Raw genomic sequence first — 17793 nt, forward strand, 5'->3', positions numbered from 1 at the left:
GCGCTAGGGATTAAATGCCAGCACCGCGAAGTTTGAATAAACTAGTCTTGAAACAACTTACCGACTGCGTGTCATTATTTCAGCGCTGTGTGTAGCACATCGCTACAGTAAGATCATAATGAGGTAGATCATGAGGCCAGGAATCCAGCTTATCATACTAGCGAACCAGTTAATATCCGTATAACAGTTTGAGTGAGACAGGCAGGGAGGTTGACTGGAGGTGTAGATATTGGAACTTGTCCTGCAGTTTTGAGATTTTTTATGCCAATGTAGATAATGTCAAAGTCTGGAAGGAGCAAGAGCTGACTGGCCTCTGAGCCGCAGAGTTGTGGCGAGCAGGCCGATATGTTCACAGTCCTTTCAGACAAGCTGTTCAAGTGCAGCTGATGAGAAGAGTTCTGGCAATGGTTAGGGATAGCTGAATGTTATATTGTTGAAACAGTTCACTGTGGCTGTGACCAGGAGGCCCAAAGACATTGTAGCCCATGGAGCTTGGAGGTAGATTTGAGATCTTGAAACCAGAGGATCAGAGAGGATCTGGCAATGGGAAGTGAGGCTGTTGGTTTCGGTATGGAGTGGTCGATGATGTTTGGGTCTGATGAGGGGATCTCAGGGGAAACTCAGGGAAAAGTGAGGGGCTTATTTATAGATGTCCCAGTCCACTGTGTATTTAATAAAAAGTGCAACTGACTAACGATAGTCACTTACATAACAACTTAATTCAAGCCCTAGGTTCACACAAAGGAGCACTAAACAAGGTTAATTGGACTGCTGTAAGTTGGCCCTAGTGTGTAGGTTGAGTTGTAGCAGAATATAGCAGGAAGAGTCATTAAGAATATGGGAAGAGTAAAAAGAGCTGAGGTAGGATGAGTGTAAATGGGGGTTTGATAGTCAGCATGGTGACAGTGGATGAAGGACCTGCTTCCATTCTCCAGGAGTTTCAGTGATACAGAGTCATAGAGTCATGGAGTCTTAGAAAAGTACAGCATAGAAACAGGCCCTTCAGCCCATCTAGTCCATGCCAAATGATTTAAACTGCTCACTCCCATCAACCTGCACTGAGACCATAGCCCTCCCTACCCCTACCCCTACCATCCATCTGTGTATCAACCTGTGTGACCCTGAAGGGGTATATTATCAGTCACATACGGAAAACATTGTGCCTGGCCAAATTTCTACACTCACAACAAAATGGCCTGAAGTGGTCATTTTGGCATTTCACTCTGAGAAAGATCAATTTTTGTTCACTTTATGCCTGAAATAAACTGCATTGTGCATCTGTATCTCGAGGCACAAACATGAGTGTCTGATCACTCTGTAACATTAGTCCATTACTTTGAAAACTGCCTTGAGCGATTACCCTAATGATCATCCACCTGTTTAAGATCTAAGGCTTGCTCTTGGCTGTTGTAACTTTTGGATATAATATACTGTATAACTCTGCTTGAAATTAAAACATCACGTTGAACTAACACAGATTTCTAGGTGAATATTTTCTGCTGATTTGCTTGCAAAGTTTGACCCTGTATTAAATGCTTGAATGCTCCCATAGGAATGCACTTCTCAAAACTGAAGCTACTAAACCTTGCAAAATCACAGACCTGACAGGGTTAATCACAAAGGGATTTGCAGAAAATCTCAACAGACTTTCATCAAGTTCCCAAGGTGGCAATCTGAAGGAGGGCAGAAACTGCTGGAGAAAATATATGCAACAGGTGGACTACTCTGGGAAATAATGGCAGTGAACTCAAAGTTTTGTGGAGAATGTGCGTGTGTTTCTGTCAAAGTTTTTAACAATAAGAGCTCCCTGTGACATTCTTTTCTGCACTACCAAATACATATTGAAATGCCACTGAAAAGCCATGTGGAAAGAGGTAAGTGCAGTCCAAACACATTTTACACAATCAGTATTTATACATTGCATCATCTCACAACTCTGCTTAACTAAAAAAAAGCTCCCCTTCCACCCACCCCTCTGTTTCCATCAATCAGAGACCAGCCCTCAGGCAGGACTTTCCAAAAGCAAATTAGGAGGGGGGCTGAAATATCGAAAACAATTAGCAAAAGTTATGAAGCATGTGGAGCTTATGAATAATTGTAGTTGAGAGTGTAATATAATAGTTAATAAATGCAGTGTACTTCCTCTGCAAGTTACGGTAATTGATTGCCTTGATGTGAAACTGTTCCATCCTCTGTTCTCCCCTAAGGAACTGGCATGCTGTTGATTACATTAACTGTGCCTTATATAGCAGGAGCAGGCGCTTATCCAGCTAGATCACTGGATTCAGGGGACCCGGGGACTTTCTTTTCCCCACCTTCTGACTGAAGGCAACTGCAGTAAAGCAATCACCCTGAAATTAGAACAAGAGCAACATTTTCTAACCATTAAGATGAGTTGCCCGATGAATGGCATTCATAACAATATTCTACATGATGAAGGGACTTTCATGTTCACTTCAGAGTCAGTGGGCGAGGGGCATCCTGGTAAGTAAGAGTTGTCAGAAGTTGCACATCTTTATCTGAGAGCAATTAATGTGACATCCGCAGAACATCACGGTAATGTTATAGTCCAAGGACAAGATTTAGATGGGCAAGCTCTGTGCAGAGTTTGCCACGTTTCTATGTAGAAATCAGGCTTCCCCCATTTGTGTGTGGAGGGACTGAAGTCAAAGCCTGCTGGTCACTCTTGCCTTCAGATGAAGCAATGGCAATTTCCCAATGCTGGATAATCTATCTACCTTCGAATCTACTCCGTGTTAGACCAACAATTCCCCTTTCAGATCAGTGGAGAGGAATAGATGCAAGGGACAAAAGTACTGAATTAATTATATTTGGTTGAAAGATGACAATAGTTTTTAAGTGTCTTTTTCTTATTCTTTAAATCTTTAATAATTTTCATTATTGAGCTTTATTTAAATAGTTTTTGAATATTTAAATAGCTTTGGATATTTAAATATATTTCTGAGTATTTAAATAGTTTTTCATATTTGAATATTTCTGGAAGTCAGCGATGTCTTCTCACTGCAGTCCACCTTTCCGACAAGCCATTTAGACTGAAATCAGCTGACCAGGGGAGCGTTGTAAGCCTTTATGAAGTCTGTAATACAAAAATATTCAGAAAATCATGAAAATTATGATTGACAAAAGTGGAAGTTTGCGAGGATGCAGTTAGAGGGGAGCAGTTAGAGGGGAGATAGTAGATGCAATATAACTGCTTTTGTTAACATTCCAAAGAAAAACTGATGTATCAATGTACATTAGTAGAAGGGCAGAGAGTCTAGCAATAAATAGATCAGGATTTTCCTGATGGGAAACCACAGGGACAGTTCTGGGTTCTGAGTATTTCACAATTTACATCAAGAACATTATTGTATCTAGGTGCCCAGCTGATACAAAGCCAAGTGAGCTCTGAAGTCCATGTTAATGGGAAGAAAGGTGATACTGTGGGGAAATGTGAAATTATTCATATTGCTGTAAAAGTAAAAAGCAGAATTTTCTTTGAATGCACAGAAACTGATATACACATGTGTGACGAATGATTCTGGTACTGTGACATAAGACACAAAGCTAATACTGCAGATCTAACAAGCGATTAAGAAGAGGGATGGTAAGTTGTGTTTTAAAGCAAAGGGGTTGGAAAAAGGAAGTCTTTCTCTACACTTTCCCAGGGCTTTGGAGAGGTCTCATCTGCAGAAATAGTCTCACTTCTATCAATGTGTGTAGAGAACTTCAACTCCTGTTGCTGTTTGCAAGGAGTTTGTGCGTTCTCCCCATGACCACAGAGAGTTCCTCTGGGTGCTCCGGTTTCCTCCCACATTCCAAAAATGTAGGGGTTAAGGTTACTAAATGTTGGTTGTTGATGCATATGAAGCATTTTACTGTATGTTTCAATGTATATGTGACAAATAAAGCTAATCTTTATTCCTGATAATGATTGATGACAGGACACTAAGGGAATCAGGAAATAGGAATTGTTCAGGAGATTTGATGAAGATAAATGATTAGGCATGGTCCTTCTAAATGTTTGGGTAAGCACAGAATGATATGTACTCTTGCTTCAAAGTTGATCTACATACTTCTCCAGGCTGCAAACACCATTCACCGGGACACTACCTAGAATGGAACATTTCAGTATGTGAAGAGGTTGGATTCAATGGGTTTGGTTTTCCTTGGAGAGAACAAAGTGTATAAAGCTATGTGCAGTGTAGATAGGCAGATGGTAAATTTTCCCTCAAGGCAGATATATCTAAATCTATAGGGCATATTGTAAGGAAATGTAGAGAAGACTTGACCCAAAAGCAGGAACTCTGGTAACTCAGCACTCTGAGAGAAATTCCATGCACTCCTCATACTCCATAAAAGTTAAAACTTCCCTCTGGGTAGTTTTTTTTTGGTTCCTGCTGCAGTTCTGCTTGAAGCTTACTCTGTTTCTGTCATGTAGAGTTCTGAAATGAGATCTGTCAGTTCCAGGAATGTTGCTGTCTATTAATAGGGGTGCTCTGCTTGTTTCACAGTCTCTTCACCACTTTCAAAAAATGCCTCTGTACTTCCTGAGTGACGGTGACACTAGGTCAATGTGGCACCACCAAACTCTGGGCCAGTGGTCAGACCTTGAGTTGGCTGACAGCTGGCAATGAGTCCATATGACCATAAGACATAGGAGCAGAATTAAGCCATTCAGCCCATCGACTTGCTCTGCCATTCCATCATAGCTGGTTTATTATCCTTCTCAACCCTGTAACATTTGACACCCTGACTAACCAAGAATCTTTCGACATCTGCTTTAAATATACTCATTGACTAGGTCTCCACAGCTGTCTATGGCAGTGAATTCCACAGATTCACCACTGTCTGGCAAAAGAAATTCCTTCTCATCTCTGTTCTAAATGAACATCCCTCTATTCTGAAGCTGCGCCCTTTGGACCAAGACACCCCACTATAGGAAACATCCTCTCCACATCCACTCTATCTGAGCCTTTCAACATTCAATAGCTTTCAATGAGAACCTCCCTCCCCCCATTCTTTAAAACCCCAGTGAGTTCAGGCTCAGAGCCATCAAACGCTCCCTGTATGTTAACTCTTTCATTCCTGGATTCACGCTCGTGAACCTCCTCTGGACCCTCTCCAATGCCAGCATATCTTTTCTTCAATAAGGGGCCCAAATCTGTTCACAATACTCCAAGTATGGTTCATCCAAAGCCTTATAAAGCCTCAGCATTATATCCTTGTCTTTATATACTAGTCCTCTCAAAGTAAATGGTAACATTGCATTTGCCTTCCTTTTTTTTTGAATACTTTATTTACAATTTTCAGTTTTACAAAGACAAAACATATTGAAGATGTACAAAACAATACAAAGGAGATGCAGCTCCGGATGGAGCACAGACAGAACAAATCAAAAATAAAAACAAAGCCTGACAATTTACAAGATTACATAAATAGACTTCCAAAAAAAAAGTTGACACAATAGTGGTATCACGGAAGCAATGTAAAATAAAATGAATAGAGGAATCCAGTTAGGCACTACACCCACTCATGAGATTGGACAGGTCAAGGTCACTATGTGTGTGAGGTAATATGACACTGAGCCAAGAAAGGTCCCCATATTCTCTCAAATATATTCTGTGTATTGGTTTTGTGCAGACGCAGTCTTTCCATTTGTATAATAGACAACATCTCCTTGAGCTAGTGTGCAAAGGTAGGTGGGGTAGTAGACTTTCAGGTCAGAAGAATAAGTTTCTTAGCCACCACCATTCCTAGATGCAGAGCAATCTGCATGTTGTGCAGCAACTCAAGAGTCACTGCAGAACATCCAAAGATGACGAGTTCGTGATTGGGCTGAATGTCTCTAGAAGAGGCTTTTGAGAGCCACTCAACAATTGCAGTCCGAAAGTTGTATAATGCAGGGCAAAGCCAGAAAAGATGGGCTAGTGAGCCCTCAGCAGAGCGGCACCTGTCGCAATCAGGAGACACAGATGGGAAGATGCGATTCAGTTTGTTTTTGAATAATGCAATCGATGCATCACCTTGTACTGGATTAACCTGTAGCGTGAATCAATAGAACAGCAGTGAACCCAGGACATTGCCTCCTCCCAACGCTCCGCTGATATCTCTGAGTTCAAGTCCCCAGTCCAGGCTTCCCTAGTAAAATCTGTAGAAACCGAAGGACTAAAGCAATTCACAAATTTTGATATTAACTGTTTGGAGTCTGGAGGGAACAAGAAGTTTTTAAGAAAGGGATGGGTGGTGGAAATAGGCTCGAAGTGTGGGCACTTTTTGTTAACCTAGTGTCGAACTTGAAGATAGCGAAAAAAACGTGAATTTGAAAGGTTAAACTTCGTGCTTAATTGTGTGAATGATGCAAATTGGCCATCGATGTACAGATCTAAGAAAGTTTTGATACCCCTCTCTCTCCAGACTGCAAACACACCATCTAATTGGCCAGGCTTAAATGAGTGATTTTGACAAATGGGAGCGTGTGTGAAAACACTGGGAATTTGGTGAGCTACATTTATCTGGTTTGATATTGGTAAAGAATTCTTTAAGGTAAAGTTTTGTTGGATTAGCTTGTCTGTTGAGGCATAAGTGGAAAGCAGAAGAGCAGGAAGTGAGGAATAATTAACAACAGAGGCTTCCAGCTGTAGCCATGAAGGTTTTTCTTCGGTCTCAGCACCTCCACGTTTCCAGTGTGTAAGAGCCCTGGAGTTAGCTGCCCAATAGTAATGTTTAAAAATTGGCAGACCAAGACCGCCCTTCTTAAGAGGGTTGTGTAGGTGAGCTTCAGATATCCTGTGTGATTTATAGCCCCACACAAAGGGCAATATGATAGAATCAAGTTTCTTAAAAAAGGATGCATTTAAGTATATAGGCAGGTTTTGAAAAAGATATAGAAACTGGGTAAGGTCACCATTTTGATTGCATTTACCCATCCAATCATGGATACGGACAGCATCCCCCAGGACTCGATATTTGTTCTGAGTTTTTCTAAGTATTCTATAAAGTTAAATTTGAAAAGATGCTTTGGGTTCTTAGTCAGTTTAATCCCCAAATAGGTGAAACAGTCCTTCTCTACTCTAAAAGTCAAATCTTTCAGGAAGTCTTCAGTAAATTGATCCACTAAGGGCATGAATTTGCTCTTTCCCCAATTTATGGTATTTATAGCCAGAAATGCTCCCAAAGGAATTTATATATTCTAGTAGGATGGGAATAGAGATCGCTGGGTCGTCTAGACAAATAAGGAGGTCGTCCGTGTACAGGGTCACACAGGTCTCAATATTGCCCAGCTTAATACTTTTAATGTGTGTGTGGCCCCTAATGCCAATTGCCAGGTGCTCCAGCTCTATGTTGAACAGCAGGGGGGACAATGGGTCCCCTTGGCGAACACCACATTGCAGGGAGAACGGATTAGATTTATCCCCATTTGTGAAAATGGAGGATTTTGGATATAACATTTTAACCCGTTCTATAAACGTGTCGCCAAATCCAAACTTCTTGAGTGTTGCAATCAGATAGGGCCACTCTATCATATCGAATGCCTTGTGGGCATCTAGAGACAGTATAGCAGCACTGTCATCTTTCCCATAATTGGCATACAAAATATTGAGAATTTTGCGGACATTACAAAAGGAGTACCTGCCCGGAATAAATCCCGTTTGGTCCGGGTGAATGATATTTGCTATATGCTTACCGAGCCGATTCGCTAACACTTCTGTAATTATTTTCAGATCATAATTTAGTAGTGCAATGGGCCTATAGCTTCCAGGGTCCGTTTCGTCTTTATCTTTTTTTAATAAAACACAGATATTTGCTTCACTGAGAGAGGGTGGGAGCCTCTTGTTTTTAAAGGTATCCCAAACCATTCTCAGCAAAGTCGGTGTAAGGACATCTCGGAAGGCTTTGTAGAACTCTGACCCGAACCCGTCAGGTCCAGCTGCCTTACCGGTGGGAAATGCTTTGCCACCTCTGTTAACCAAATCATTGACATATAACATAAAAGAAGTGGTCTCAACACTATCCCCTATGGAACACCACTGGTTACTGGCAGCCAATCAGAAAAGGCTCTCTTTATTCCCACTCTTTGCCTCCTGCCAATCCTGCTAATGCTCTATCCATTCTAGTATCATTCCTTTAATACCATGGGCTCTTATCTTGCTTAGTGGCCTCATGTGTGGCCCCTTGTCAAAAGCCTTTTGAAAATCCAAGTAAACAACATCCACTGACCCTCCTTTGTCTATTATATCTGTTGTTTCACCAATGAATTCCACTAGATTTGTTAGACAAGATTTCCCCATTAGGAAACCATGCTGACTTTGGCCTATTTTATCACATGCCTCCAAGTACCCCAAAACCTCATCCTTAATAACTAACAAGGCTATAATTTCTTCTGCCTCCCTCCCTTCTTAAAGAGTGGAGGGACATTTGCAATTTTCCAGTTCTCTGGGACCATTCTAGAATCTAGTGATTCTTGAAAGATCATTACTAATGCCTCCCCAATCTCTTCAGCTACCTCCTTCAGAACTATGGGGTGTAGTCCATCTGGTCCAGGTGACCTGCCTATCTTCAGACCTTTCAGCTTCCCAGGCACTTTCTCTTTTGTAAGAGCAACTACACTCACTTCTATACTGCTATTGTTTTCCACAGTGAAGACTGAGGCAAAATACTTATTAAGTTCATGCACCATTTCTCTGTCCCCTATTACTACCTCTCCAATGTCATTTTCCAGTGGTCCAATATCCACTCAGGCCTCTCTTTTACTCTTTACATATCTGACAAAACTTTTGGTATGCTCTGAGATTTTTGGCTAGCTTACCTTCTTATTTCTTCTTTTCTCTCCTTGTGCTTTTTTAGTTGTCTTCTATTGGTTTTTAAAAGGTCCTCAATCTTCTAGCTTCCCACTAATTCCTGCTGTATTATATGCCTTCTGTTTGGCTTTTATGTTGGCTTTGACTTCCCTCGTCAGACATGGTTGCCTCATCGTAACTTTTAGATTACTTCATCTGTGCGATGTATCTATCCTGCGCCTTCCAAATTGTTTGCAGAAACTCTTGCCATTCTTGCGCTGCTGTCATCCCTTCCAGAGACCCCTTCCAATCAACTTAGGCCAGCTCTTCTCATACCTCTGTAATTCCCTTTACTCTACTGCAATACTGATACATCTGACTTCAGCTTCTCCCTCTAAAACTGATCATATTATATTATGATCACTGTCTCCCAAAGGTTCCTTTACCTTAAGCTCTTTAATCAAATCTGGTTCATTACACAACACCGAATCCAGAATGGTCTTTCCCCTAGTGAGCTAACTACAAGCTCCTCTAATAAGCCACCTCAATGGCATTCTACAAATTCCCTCTCTTTGGAACTAGCATCAATATGATTTTCCCAGCATACCTGCATATTGAAATTTTCCATGATTATCATAACATTACGTTTATTACATGCCTTTTCTATTTCCTGTTGAAATTTATATCCTCCATCCTATTCGGGGCATGTACATAATCTCTATCAGGGAATTTTTTTCACCCTTGCAGTTTCTTAACTCTATCCACGAGGATTCTACATCTCCTGATCCTACGTCACCCTTTTGTAAGGAGTGAAGTCAGACTACTTTTCTGAAGCTTGATTTTTCCTAGAAGCTGTGTACATTCCTATTGGCACAGATTATTCTCTGTCCTACAAAGATTCAAAGAAAGCTGCCCATGGTTATCTGCTCCTGATCTCTCTATAGTGGAACAGAATTAAAACAATTACACACACACACACACACACACACACACACACACATACACACCTCAATGAAACCTATGCAATATTGAAAGGTTTAGATAGAGAGAATGCGAGAGGATGGTTCCTATAGTGAGGTGGACTAGAACCAGAGGTCACAGCCTCAGAATAGAGGGACATCCATTTATAATGAAGATGAGGAGTGATTTCTTTAACCAGAGGATAGTAAACTGTGGAATGTGTTGATGTGCCTGTGGAGGCCAGTTCATGGAGTGTATTTGATAGATTCTTGATAAGTCAAAGCCTGAAAAGTTATGGGGAGAAGGCAGGGGAATGGGTTTGAGAGGGAAAAGGATCAGACATGATCAAATGTTGGAACAGACTTAACGGGCTAAATAGCCTAATTCCGTTCAAATGTCTTAAGGTCTTATAAATCGGTACATCTATGGGTTGGGATGTTGATCCCACCAGTCTGCTGGGAATGAAAATTAGCTCTATTTGTCACATGTAAATCAAAACACACAGTGAAATATGTCACCTGTGTCAAATCAAATCAATGAGGATTTTTCCTGGGAAGCCTAAATTGTCACCGTGCTTCCAGTACTATCATATTTCATCCACAGCTCATTAACCCTAACCTTCCTCTTTGGACTGTGGGTGGAAACCCATATGGTCATGCGGAGAACGTACGAACTCCTTACCAACAGCAGTGGGAATCAAACCCCAATCTCACAGCCGGCTCTACACTGTGATACGCTAACTGCTAAGCTTCTTGCTCCTTCCAATGCTACTGATAGCTGCTGGTGTCTGAGCTCTCTCCTCCTCTCTTTCAGACAAAATCTGTGACCAGATCAGTGATGCCGTGCTCGATGCCCACTTACAGCAGGACCCCGATGCCAAGGTTGCGTGTGGTGAGTGGTCCACACCCCTATGTGTCTAGTACAGTGTGTGCTTTCAAATCCTTGGCTATTTCAATGAGGAAGGATTGGATAATTTCTAATTGGTGAGATGCCCTTTTATTGGAACTTAGCCCTATCAAACGAATATACTTTTTTTCTGAAATTGAGAAAATGGCGTGATAAAGACTATGGAATTCTGAAGGCACCAGTAGAGCAATCACTGAGAAAATGTTTTCAGGAAAAAAAACAGAAGTAGTCCCTAATAAGTCCTGTGAGGCATTCAGGGTGAATCTCTTTCCTCAGTGATTGGTAAGAATGTATTCCTCACTGTTTTAGGAGTCACTGATGCCTCTATCCTGACCAGCTCTGCTTGATGCTGACATTGGACACACACATTGAAGCATTCTCTGTCCCAGGAGTTTGCACTTTGCCTCTTAACTGAAACAAGGTAAAATAACACCATATCAACCTCCAAGCTCAAAGGCATTTCTGCCTTGTTTCCCCAGAGACGGTCTGCAAGACTGGAATGGTGCTGTTATGTGGTGAGATCACCTCTCGCGCGATAGTTGATTACCAGAGAGTGGTGAGGAACACAATCCAGTACATCGGATACGATAACTGTTCTAAAGGTCAGTGAAAACTCATCCAGTCATTTTATAAAATGGGGAATAAAGCATTATTTTAAAGTATTTTGAAATTCCCATACAATGTATAATCAATTTTGTTCAATTACCAAGCTCTGTGAAAATTCCAGGTGTTCCTTCAGTTTGTTGGATCAGCTGGGAACAGTTCTCTGGACATATGCAAAATGTTGGCTGTCTTTTGTGTGAACCTAGGCAGTGGTATTCAGCCTCGTGAGGAATCACACGCAAGTCCAGACCTGTGCTCTTATTGATTTTGTGCTGTCGGTGCTTTCCCTCCGATCCCCTCCCAACCTCTCTGCTGCTCACATGACTCTCCTCGTTCAGGGGAACACCTGCTGTCCCCAGCGCCTTTTTCCCAGAAGCGATCTCATGATCCAGCACAAATATCGTGGCCTGTTCAAACCAAGGGGGTGGGGGGGAAGTTTCTCGAACACAATCTCCAACTATCAAATTAACTGACACCAGTCCTCGCTTACAGGTATCAGCAGGACCCCGGCACTAATGGCTGTCTCCGCTCTGTTGTCTGAGATGAAATGTTTCAGTTGTGAGGGCAGACCACAGAGAACGAGTCTGATTTCCCTAAGGCAGAGGGCGTTAAAAGGGTTCCTAATTGAAGTGCATAAATTTACGAGGGGTGTAGGTTAGACTGCAGGGGATTTTCCCCATATCAGAGGTAGATAAAACTAAATTTCATAAAGTGCTAAGAGATTTAGAGAGGATTTGAGGGGAAGCTTTCTCACCCAAAGAATGGCGATTTCCTGTATTATACTGCCTGAGGGAGTGATAGAAGCAGAGTAACAGCATTTATAAAGATAAAGATTTGTCACATGTACAGCAGATCGGAACATGCAGTGAGACGTGTCTTTTGCATCAGCCACCCACACAGTCCAATTACAGTGTGGCGGTGGCAGCCTGCAAGTGTCGCCATGCTTCTGGCTTCAACACAGCATGCCCACAGTTCAGTAATCCTAACCCTAGCCATACGTCTTTGGAATATGGAAGGAAATTGGAGCACCCAGAGGGAACCCACATAGTCATGGCCGGAATGTAGACAGCAGTGGGATTTGAACCTCAATCAGTAATTGCTGGCACTGTAAAGCATTGCACGAACCACTACACTACTGAGCCATCCAATTGGAAGCATCTGAATCACCCAGGCATTGAAGGCCATGGGCCAAGTGCTAGAAAATGGGAATAATGTGGATCAGCATAGACCTGATGAGTTGAATGAATCAGAACCAGGTATATTATCACTGACATATGCTGTGAAATTTGTTGCTTTGTGGCAGCAGTACTTTAGAAGAGGAATAGCCCTTAACTCGGCAGTGGAGTTATCGGGGCACCATCATGACGGTGTTTCCGTAGCAAGCTATTCTTGTTTTTACGAGGCTGAGCTGCTAGCTCGACACTCAACCCAACTTGGATTCAAACTCGGGAGCCTTCGCTCCAGAGTCCAACGCTGATATTGTTGTGCCACCAAGCGGGTCAGCAGTACTGCACAGCACATAAAAATACTATAAATTACAGTACAAAATATATATATTAAAAAATGGAGTAAGTAGTGCAAAAAGAGCAAAAATAGTGAGGTAGTTCATGGGGTGGTCCATTCAGAAATCTGATGACGGGGTGGCATGGGGGAAGAAGCAGTTCCTAAGGCACTGCCTGTTTCTAAGCTGTGTGATTCTACTCATGAACTCCTGCAAAAACCACCCGCCAACTCATCACAGCACTCTCATTCCTCAATGACTCAGTGACCATGGATTCCACTCCCTGTCTAAATCACTGACATCAGTAACTTACCCAGGTGGGCAAGTGGGAAGTGATTCCTCCTGTTGCTCGCTGTTAGAAGTCAGTAGTGTATACAGCCAGGAGCTCAACGGTGCTCCTACACAAAACCAAAATTCATCTATTACTCAGTGAGCGGTGGTGTCAGTTTACTCACCATCAATAGATCAAACTGGAGAAGAACTCATTGAAGCTCGATTTCCTTCTTTGAACTTAAAGTTTGTAAAAATATCGATACCCAAGATTCTGCAGAAGCAGGAATCTGGAGCAACAAACAAGAAGGCCAAGGAACTCAGCAAGGCCAAATGATCAGTGTCAATCCGAAGCATCAACTGTTTATCTGGCCACACAGATGCTGTCTGACTTGCTGAGTTTCTCCAGTATCTTGTTGTAGCTCTTGCTTGTCTTGGGTTGTTACAGGCAAGGTAATTTTCAAGTAGAAAATGACAGACTATGAGGAGGTTTCAATTATTGTGCTACCTCAGCGGAGTAATTATTGTTGCTGCAAATTGCAAAGCAGCAGCATGAAAAGGAAAGGCATGGACATGAATTCAAGTTCCTCTCTCTGCATTGTAACAGTGTGGTCATGTTTGCCTGTGTACAGGTTTTGACTACAAGACATGCAACGTGCTGGTTGCATTGGAGCAGCAGTCTCCAGATATTGCACAGGGAGTCCATCTAGACAGACACGAGGAAGACATTGGTGCTGGAGACCAGGTGAGTTAACAGCCAACACCTCTTAATGGTCACTGTCTCTCACATCTGGACAAATCAGGGGGCAATTTCTACTGAAGTATCTCCAGTTAACAAATTGGCTGACAACAGTCCTCACTCAGCAGACACCAGCAGCTCCTAGTACCAATAACTGACTCCATGCTAACCTGCACATGTACAAGATGTTTACGAAGCTGCATTTGGGGTGTTATGCTCATCCTGCTACAGGAAAAGTGTCAGTAAGCTCTCAATGTTGCATAAAAGATTTACAAAGTTGTTGCCAGGATTCAAGACAATGGGATACAGAGAGAGATTGGGCAGGCTGGGACTTCTATTCCTTGGAATGTAGGAGTCTGAGGGATGATTTCATAGAAAAATATTCACAATAACAGCAAAGCTCATTTCAGCTGGTTTGGTTGGAGCACTCAAACTTCTAAGAAAACTGTTTTCTTATCCATCTGTCATACCCAGTGCCACTGACACTTGTCCATCTATTATGCCCAGTGCCACTGGCACTCGCTTTTCATTGGCAGTTTCTTTTGCTTCAAAACACTGCTCAATTCATTCAGTATACATCAGCCATAAAATGTACAAAATCATGAGGAACAAAGTGAATGCTTGCCATCTTTTTTTTTTAAGCAGGGTTGGGGAATCAAGAACTAGAGCACACAAGTTTATGATGAGAGGGAAAAGATTTAATAGATACTTGGAGGGCACCTATAAACAAAGAGGGTTGTGGGTAATGGAACTAGCTGCCAGAGGAAATGGTTAAACAAAGTACATTAGCAACATTTAAAGGATATTTGAGCAGATACATGGATAGGAAATGTTTCGAGGGATACGAGTCAAACTTGGGCAAATTGGACTAGCTTAGATAAGCATGAATTAGTTGGGCCAAGAGACCTTTTTCTGTGCTGAATGATGTCTTCGCATTGTACTGCTGCCACAACGCAATTCCACAAATTCCACCTCAGGTTAAGCCAATCATAGTAAGACCAAATTCTGATTCTCATTCTATGACTCTCTGTGTGCAAGTGGATTTCCTTACCCTCACAGTGACTGGCGTTGATAACTTTTTTTTTACAAAGTAGCAGCTGTTGAAGAATCAATGGCCACATGTGGATGATGATCTTCACTTTTGGAAGGCAATACCTAAACATTGCCAAGCCGATAGCTTGTGGCCACTTCTAGCACCAGTCACTGTAAGCAAGTTTCTGACATCCATCAAAGAACTCAGTTGCCCCTCCCTAGCCAGCTCTGACCACTTGCAAAAGTAAGCTTTGCACTTCATCATGTGTCCCCATAGCACTTATGAGAGAGAATTGGGTCCATGGAGATCAGTAATGCAACCACGAGCAGGAAGGAGATTGGAATTGACCCTCTTCTAGACAGGGAACAGGACATCCTTTTTACTGCCCCTCGGGCTGTGAGGAATGCAGAACTTTACATACTGACTGAGTTGGGACCCTAAACAATACAAATAGGCAACACTCAGCAGTCCCTTGGCCATTAACAGCAGGACCAACATGTTGGATAGTAAGGTGGTAGGTTGGAATTCATGACTAGAGTAAAGTTATTAAGGACCAGGTCCTTAATAATTTTAAGAATTGTTGTGTATTTAATATGTCAGTAATACTTGAGTAATATTGTGAATATACTGTATTGTTTGATTAAGCATTCTTTTTTGTTTACATAATTCCTTACGGGTTATGTTATGAAGTACACCACCACATCAGATGCAAGTGCCTCACTGAAGTAAAATTAAATACACGAGTATCCCTAAGGTTCCCATATTTTTCTTTTGAGTAGTTCCTGGAGTTACAAAACATAACACTGGTAATGGAGAAGTTTTAAAATGAACCCAAAAAGACTATCTACCTGTGAAGCGCAGCAGGATTTTTTTTCTTCACAAGGGAACAAAGATGTTCGATTTTTTTCCTAAAATGTGCAGCACGTATTTCTTCGGGGTGGAGGAGGGAGGAAGAGAAACAGATGGCAGAGCTTGAAAAAAGGCAGAAAACAGACACAATTCACAGGTTCATAAACACTGAGTAAAGGGAGATAATAATCATAAATAAGTTAAGTAGAAATGGCTGGCTACATTGTAAAGACACACATGTCCGATTGCACAATAGATAACTGGCTGATGCATGCTGAATGAATTGAGCAGTGTGTTGAAGCAAATGAAACAGTGAAAAGTGAGTGCCAATGGTACTGAGTTTAATAGATGGACGAGAATACAATTTGCTTAGAAGCTTGACTGTTCCAACCAAACCAGCAGAAATGAGCTTTGCTGGTATCCTGAATATAACACAAGAACATTTCAAACCAAAACCATTGTTGATTGCAGAAAGTATTAAGTTTCATAAATGGAATCAAAAGGAAGGGGAGTCTATTTCAGCTTATGTGGCTGAATTGAAAAAAATTGTCTGAGCATTGTCAGTTCAGTGATGGGCTAAATGATGCACTGAGAGATCGACTACTTAATGGAATCTTATAACAAAGCTTTCAGAAAAGGCCCCTAACTGAAGTACAGCTCACATTTAAAAGAGCAGTTGAAATCGCCATATTAAAGGAAACAGCAGCTGGAGGCACAATTGAGTTGCAGTCAGGAATAAAAGTGATCATGAACAAAATTGTAATGTCTAAACAGAAACCTGCCTGACCAAACAAATTGTGTTACAATTGTGGAAGGGCTCACATAAAGCAGACGGATTCAGGTTTAAAGGCAAAACTTGTAGAAAATGCAGCATAGTAGCTGACATACAAAGAGCACATCAGGCAGACAAAAATAAGTGGACTACACAAGGACGACAAAAAGCTAAAATGCTAAGTTACAGTTTTAAAAAGAGCACTAGTCTGCATGCCGTTGATGAAAATTCTGATAATGATGTAAGACAGGACTAGATAGTCTTAAGATCTACTGTGTGAAAACTGACAAGGATCAAGCAATATGGCTTACACCAGAAGTGAATGGTTAATTAATTAATGTGGAATTGGACACTGGCTTGGCTGTTTCAGTCATTACATAAAATGAGTTTGAACAGCATTTCAAAGATACTGAACTGGAGCCTGCAGTTATCCAACTAAGAACTTACACTGGAGAAGATAATTACTTCTGTGGGAATGACTTTCATAACAATGAAATACAAAATCCAACAAGCCACATTGGGCTTGTATATGGTAAAAACAGGAGGACAAACATTGTGGGCCATGACTGGCTAACAACTGGATTGGAGATCCATCCACTATTTGCATGCCACATCCCCTGCAACGTAGTCAACTGAAAGCAAATTACGAAAGGAGCAGGACAGAGTATATCTTGACAAACCTTTCTGGAAGGAAGCACTTCAGCAAAGTGGATTTAGCTGAGGCCTATCTACAGATGGAGATGGAAGAGGAGTCCAAAGTGTTTCTCACCATAAACACTCAGAGGGCTTTAATCACTATAATAGGCTTAATTTAGTAGTATCTGAACCTGCATTCTGGCAGAAAGCTATGGACCACGTGCTGCAAGGCTTCTCAGGATGACATCAGTGTTACCTGGATGACATCAATGTTTGCAGTAAGAATAACAAGGAACATCTCCAAAATCTCTAGACAAATGATTAGAAGGTAATGGGCTCAGAGCACAATGCAACAATTGTGAATTCTTTAAACTAATCACCACTTACTGTCATCACACCATTGACGCACAAGTTTTAAAGAAGCGTGCTCAGAAAATTCAAGCAGTGGTGGACCTCCCAAGGCCAAAGAAGGAGTCACAGTTGTCATCCTTTTTAGGATGTGTCAATTACTATAACAGGTTCCTGCAAACCTGCCTGCTGTGCTCCACCTCATTGACCTCATTACTACAGATCAGGAAGGAATGGCAATGGACAGAGCAATGTGAGGTGGCTTTCCAAAAGACAAAGGAAATGATGATAGTAAAAACTGTACTCGCACACAATGATCCACATCATCCAGGGAAGTTTGCCTGTGATGCCTTGCTTTATGGTATAGGTACAGTCACATCATATGTATGAGTAATG

General features: G+C 41.7%; 1 protein-coding gene across 1 annotated transcript in view; it reads left to right on the forward strand.

The window, feature by feature from the left end:
* The first annotated feature begins 2263 nt into the window (after positions 1 to 2263).
* Positions 2264 to 17793, forward strand: part of LOC140714206 (S-adenosylmethionine synthase-like) — a 36861-nt gene continuing 21331 nt past the window's right edge. Inside the window, exons 1-4 of the mRNA XM_073025193.1 lie at positions 2264 to 2484; positions 10554 to 10631; positions 11126 to 11248; positions 13653 to 13765. Coding sequence (XP_072881294.1) covers positions 2391 to 2484; positions 10554 to 10631; positions 11126 to 11248; positions 13653 to 13765 — 408 coding nt within the window. The 5' untranslated portion in view covers positions 2264 to 2390. The remainder of the gene's footprint in view (positions 2485 to 10553; positions 10632 to 11125; positions 11249 to 13652; positions 13766 to 17793) is intronic.

The sequence above is a fragment of the Hemitrygon akajei genome, chromosome 21 (assembly GCF_048418815.1).
Source record: "Hemitrygon akajei chromosome 21, sHemAka1.3, whole genome shotgun sequence".
NCBI lineage: Eukaryota > Metazoa > Chordata > Chondrichthyes > Myliobatiformes > Dasyatidae > Hemitrygon > Hemitrygon akajei.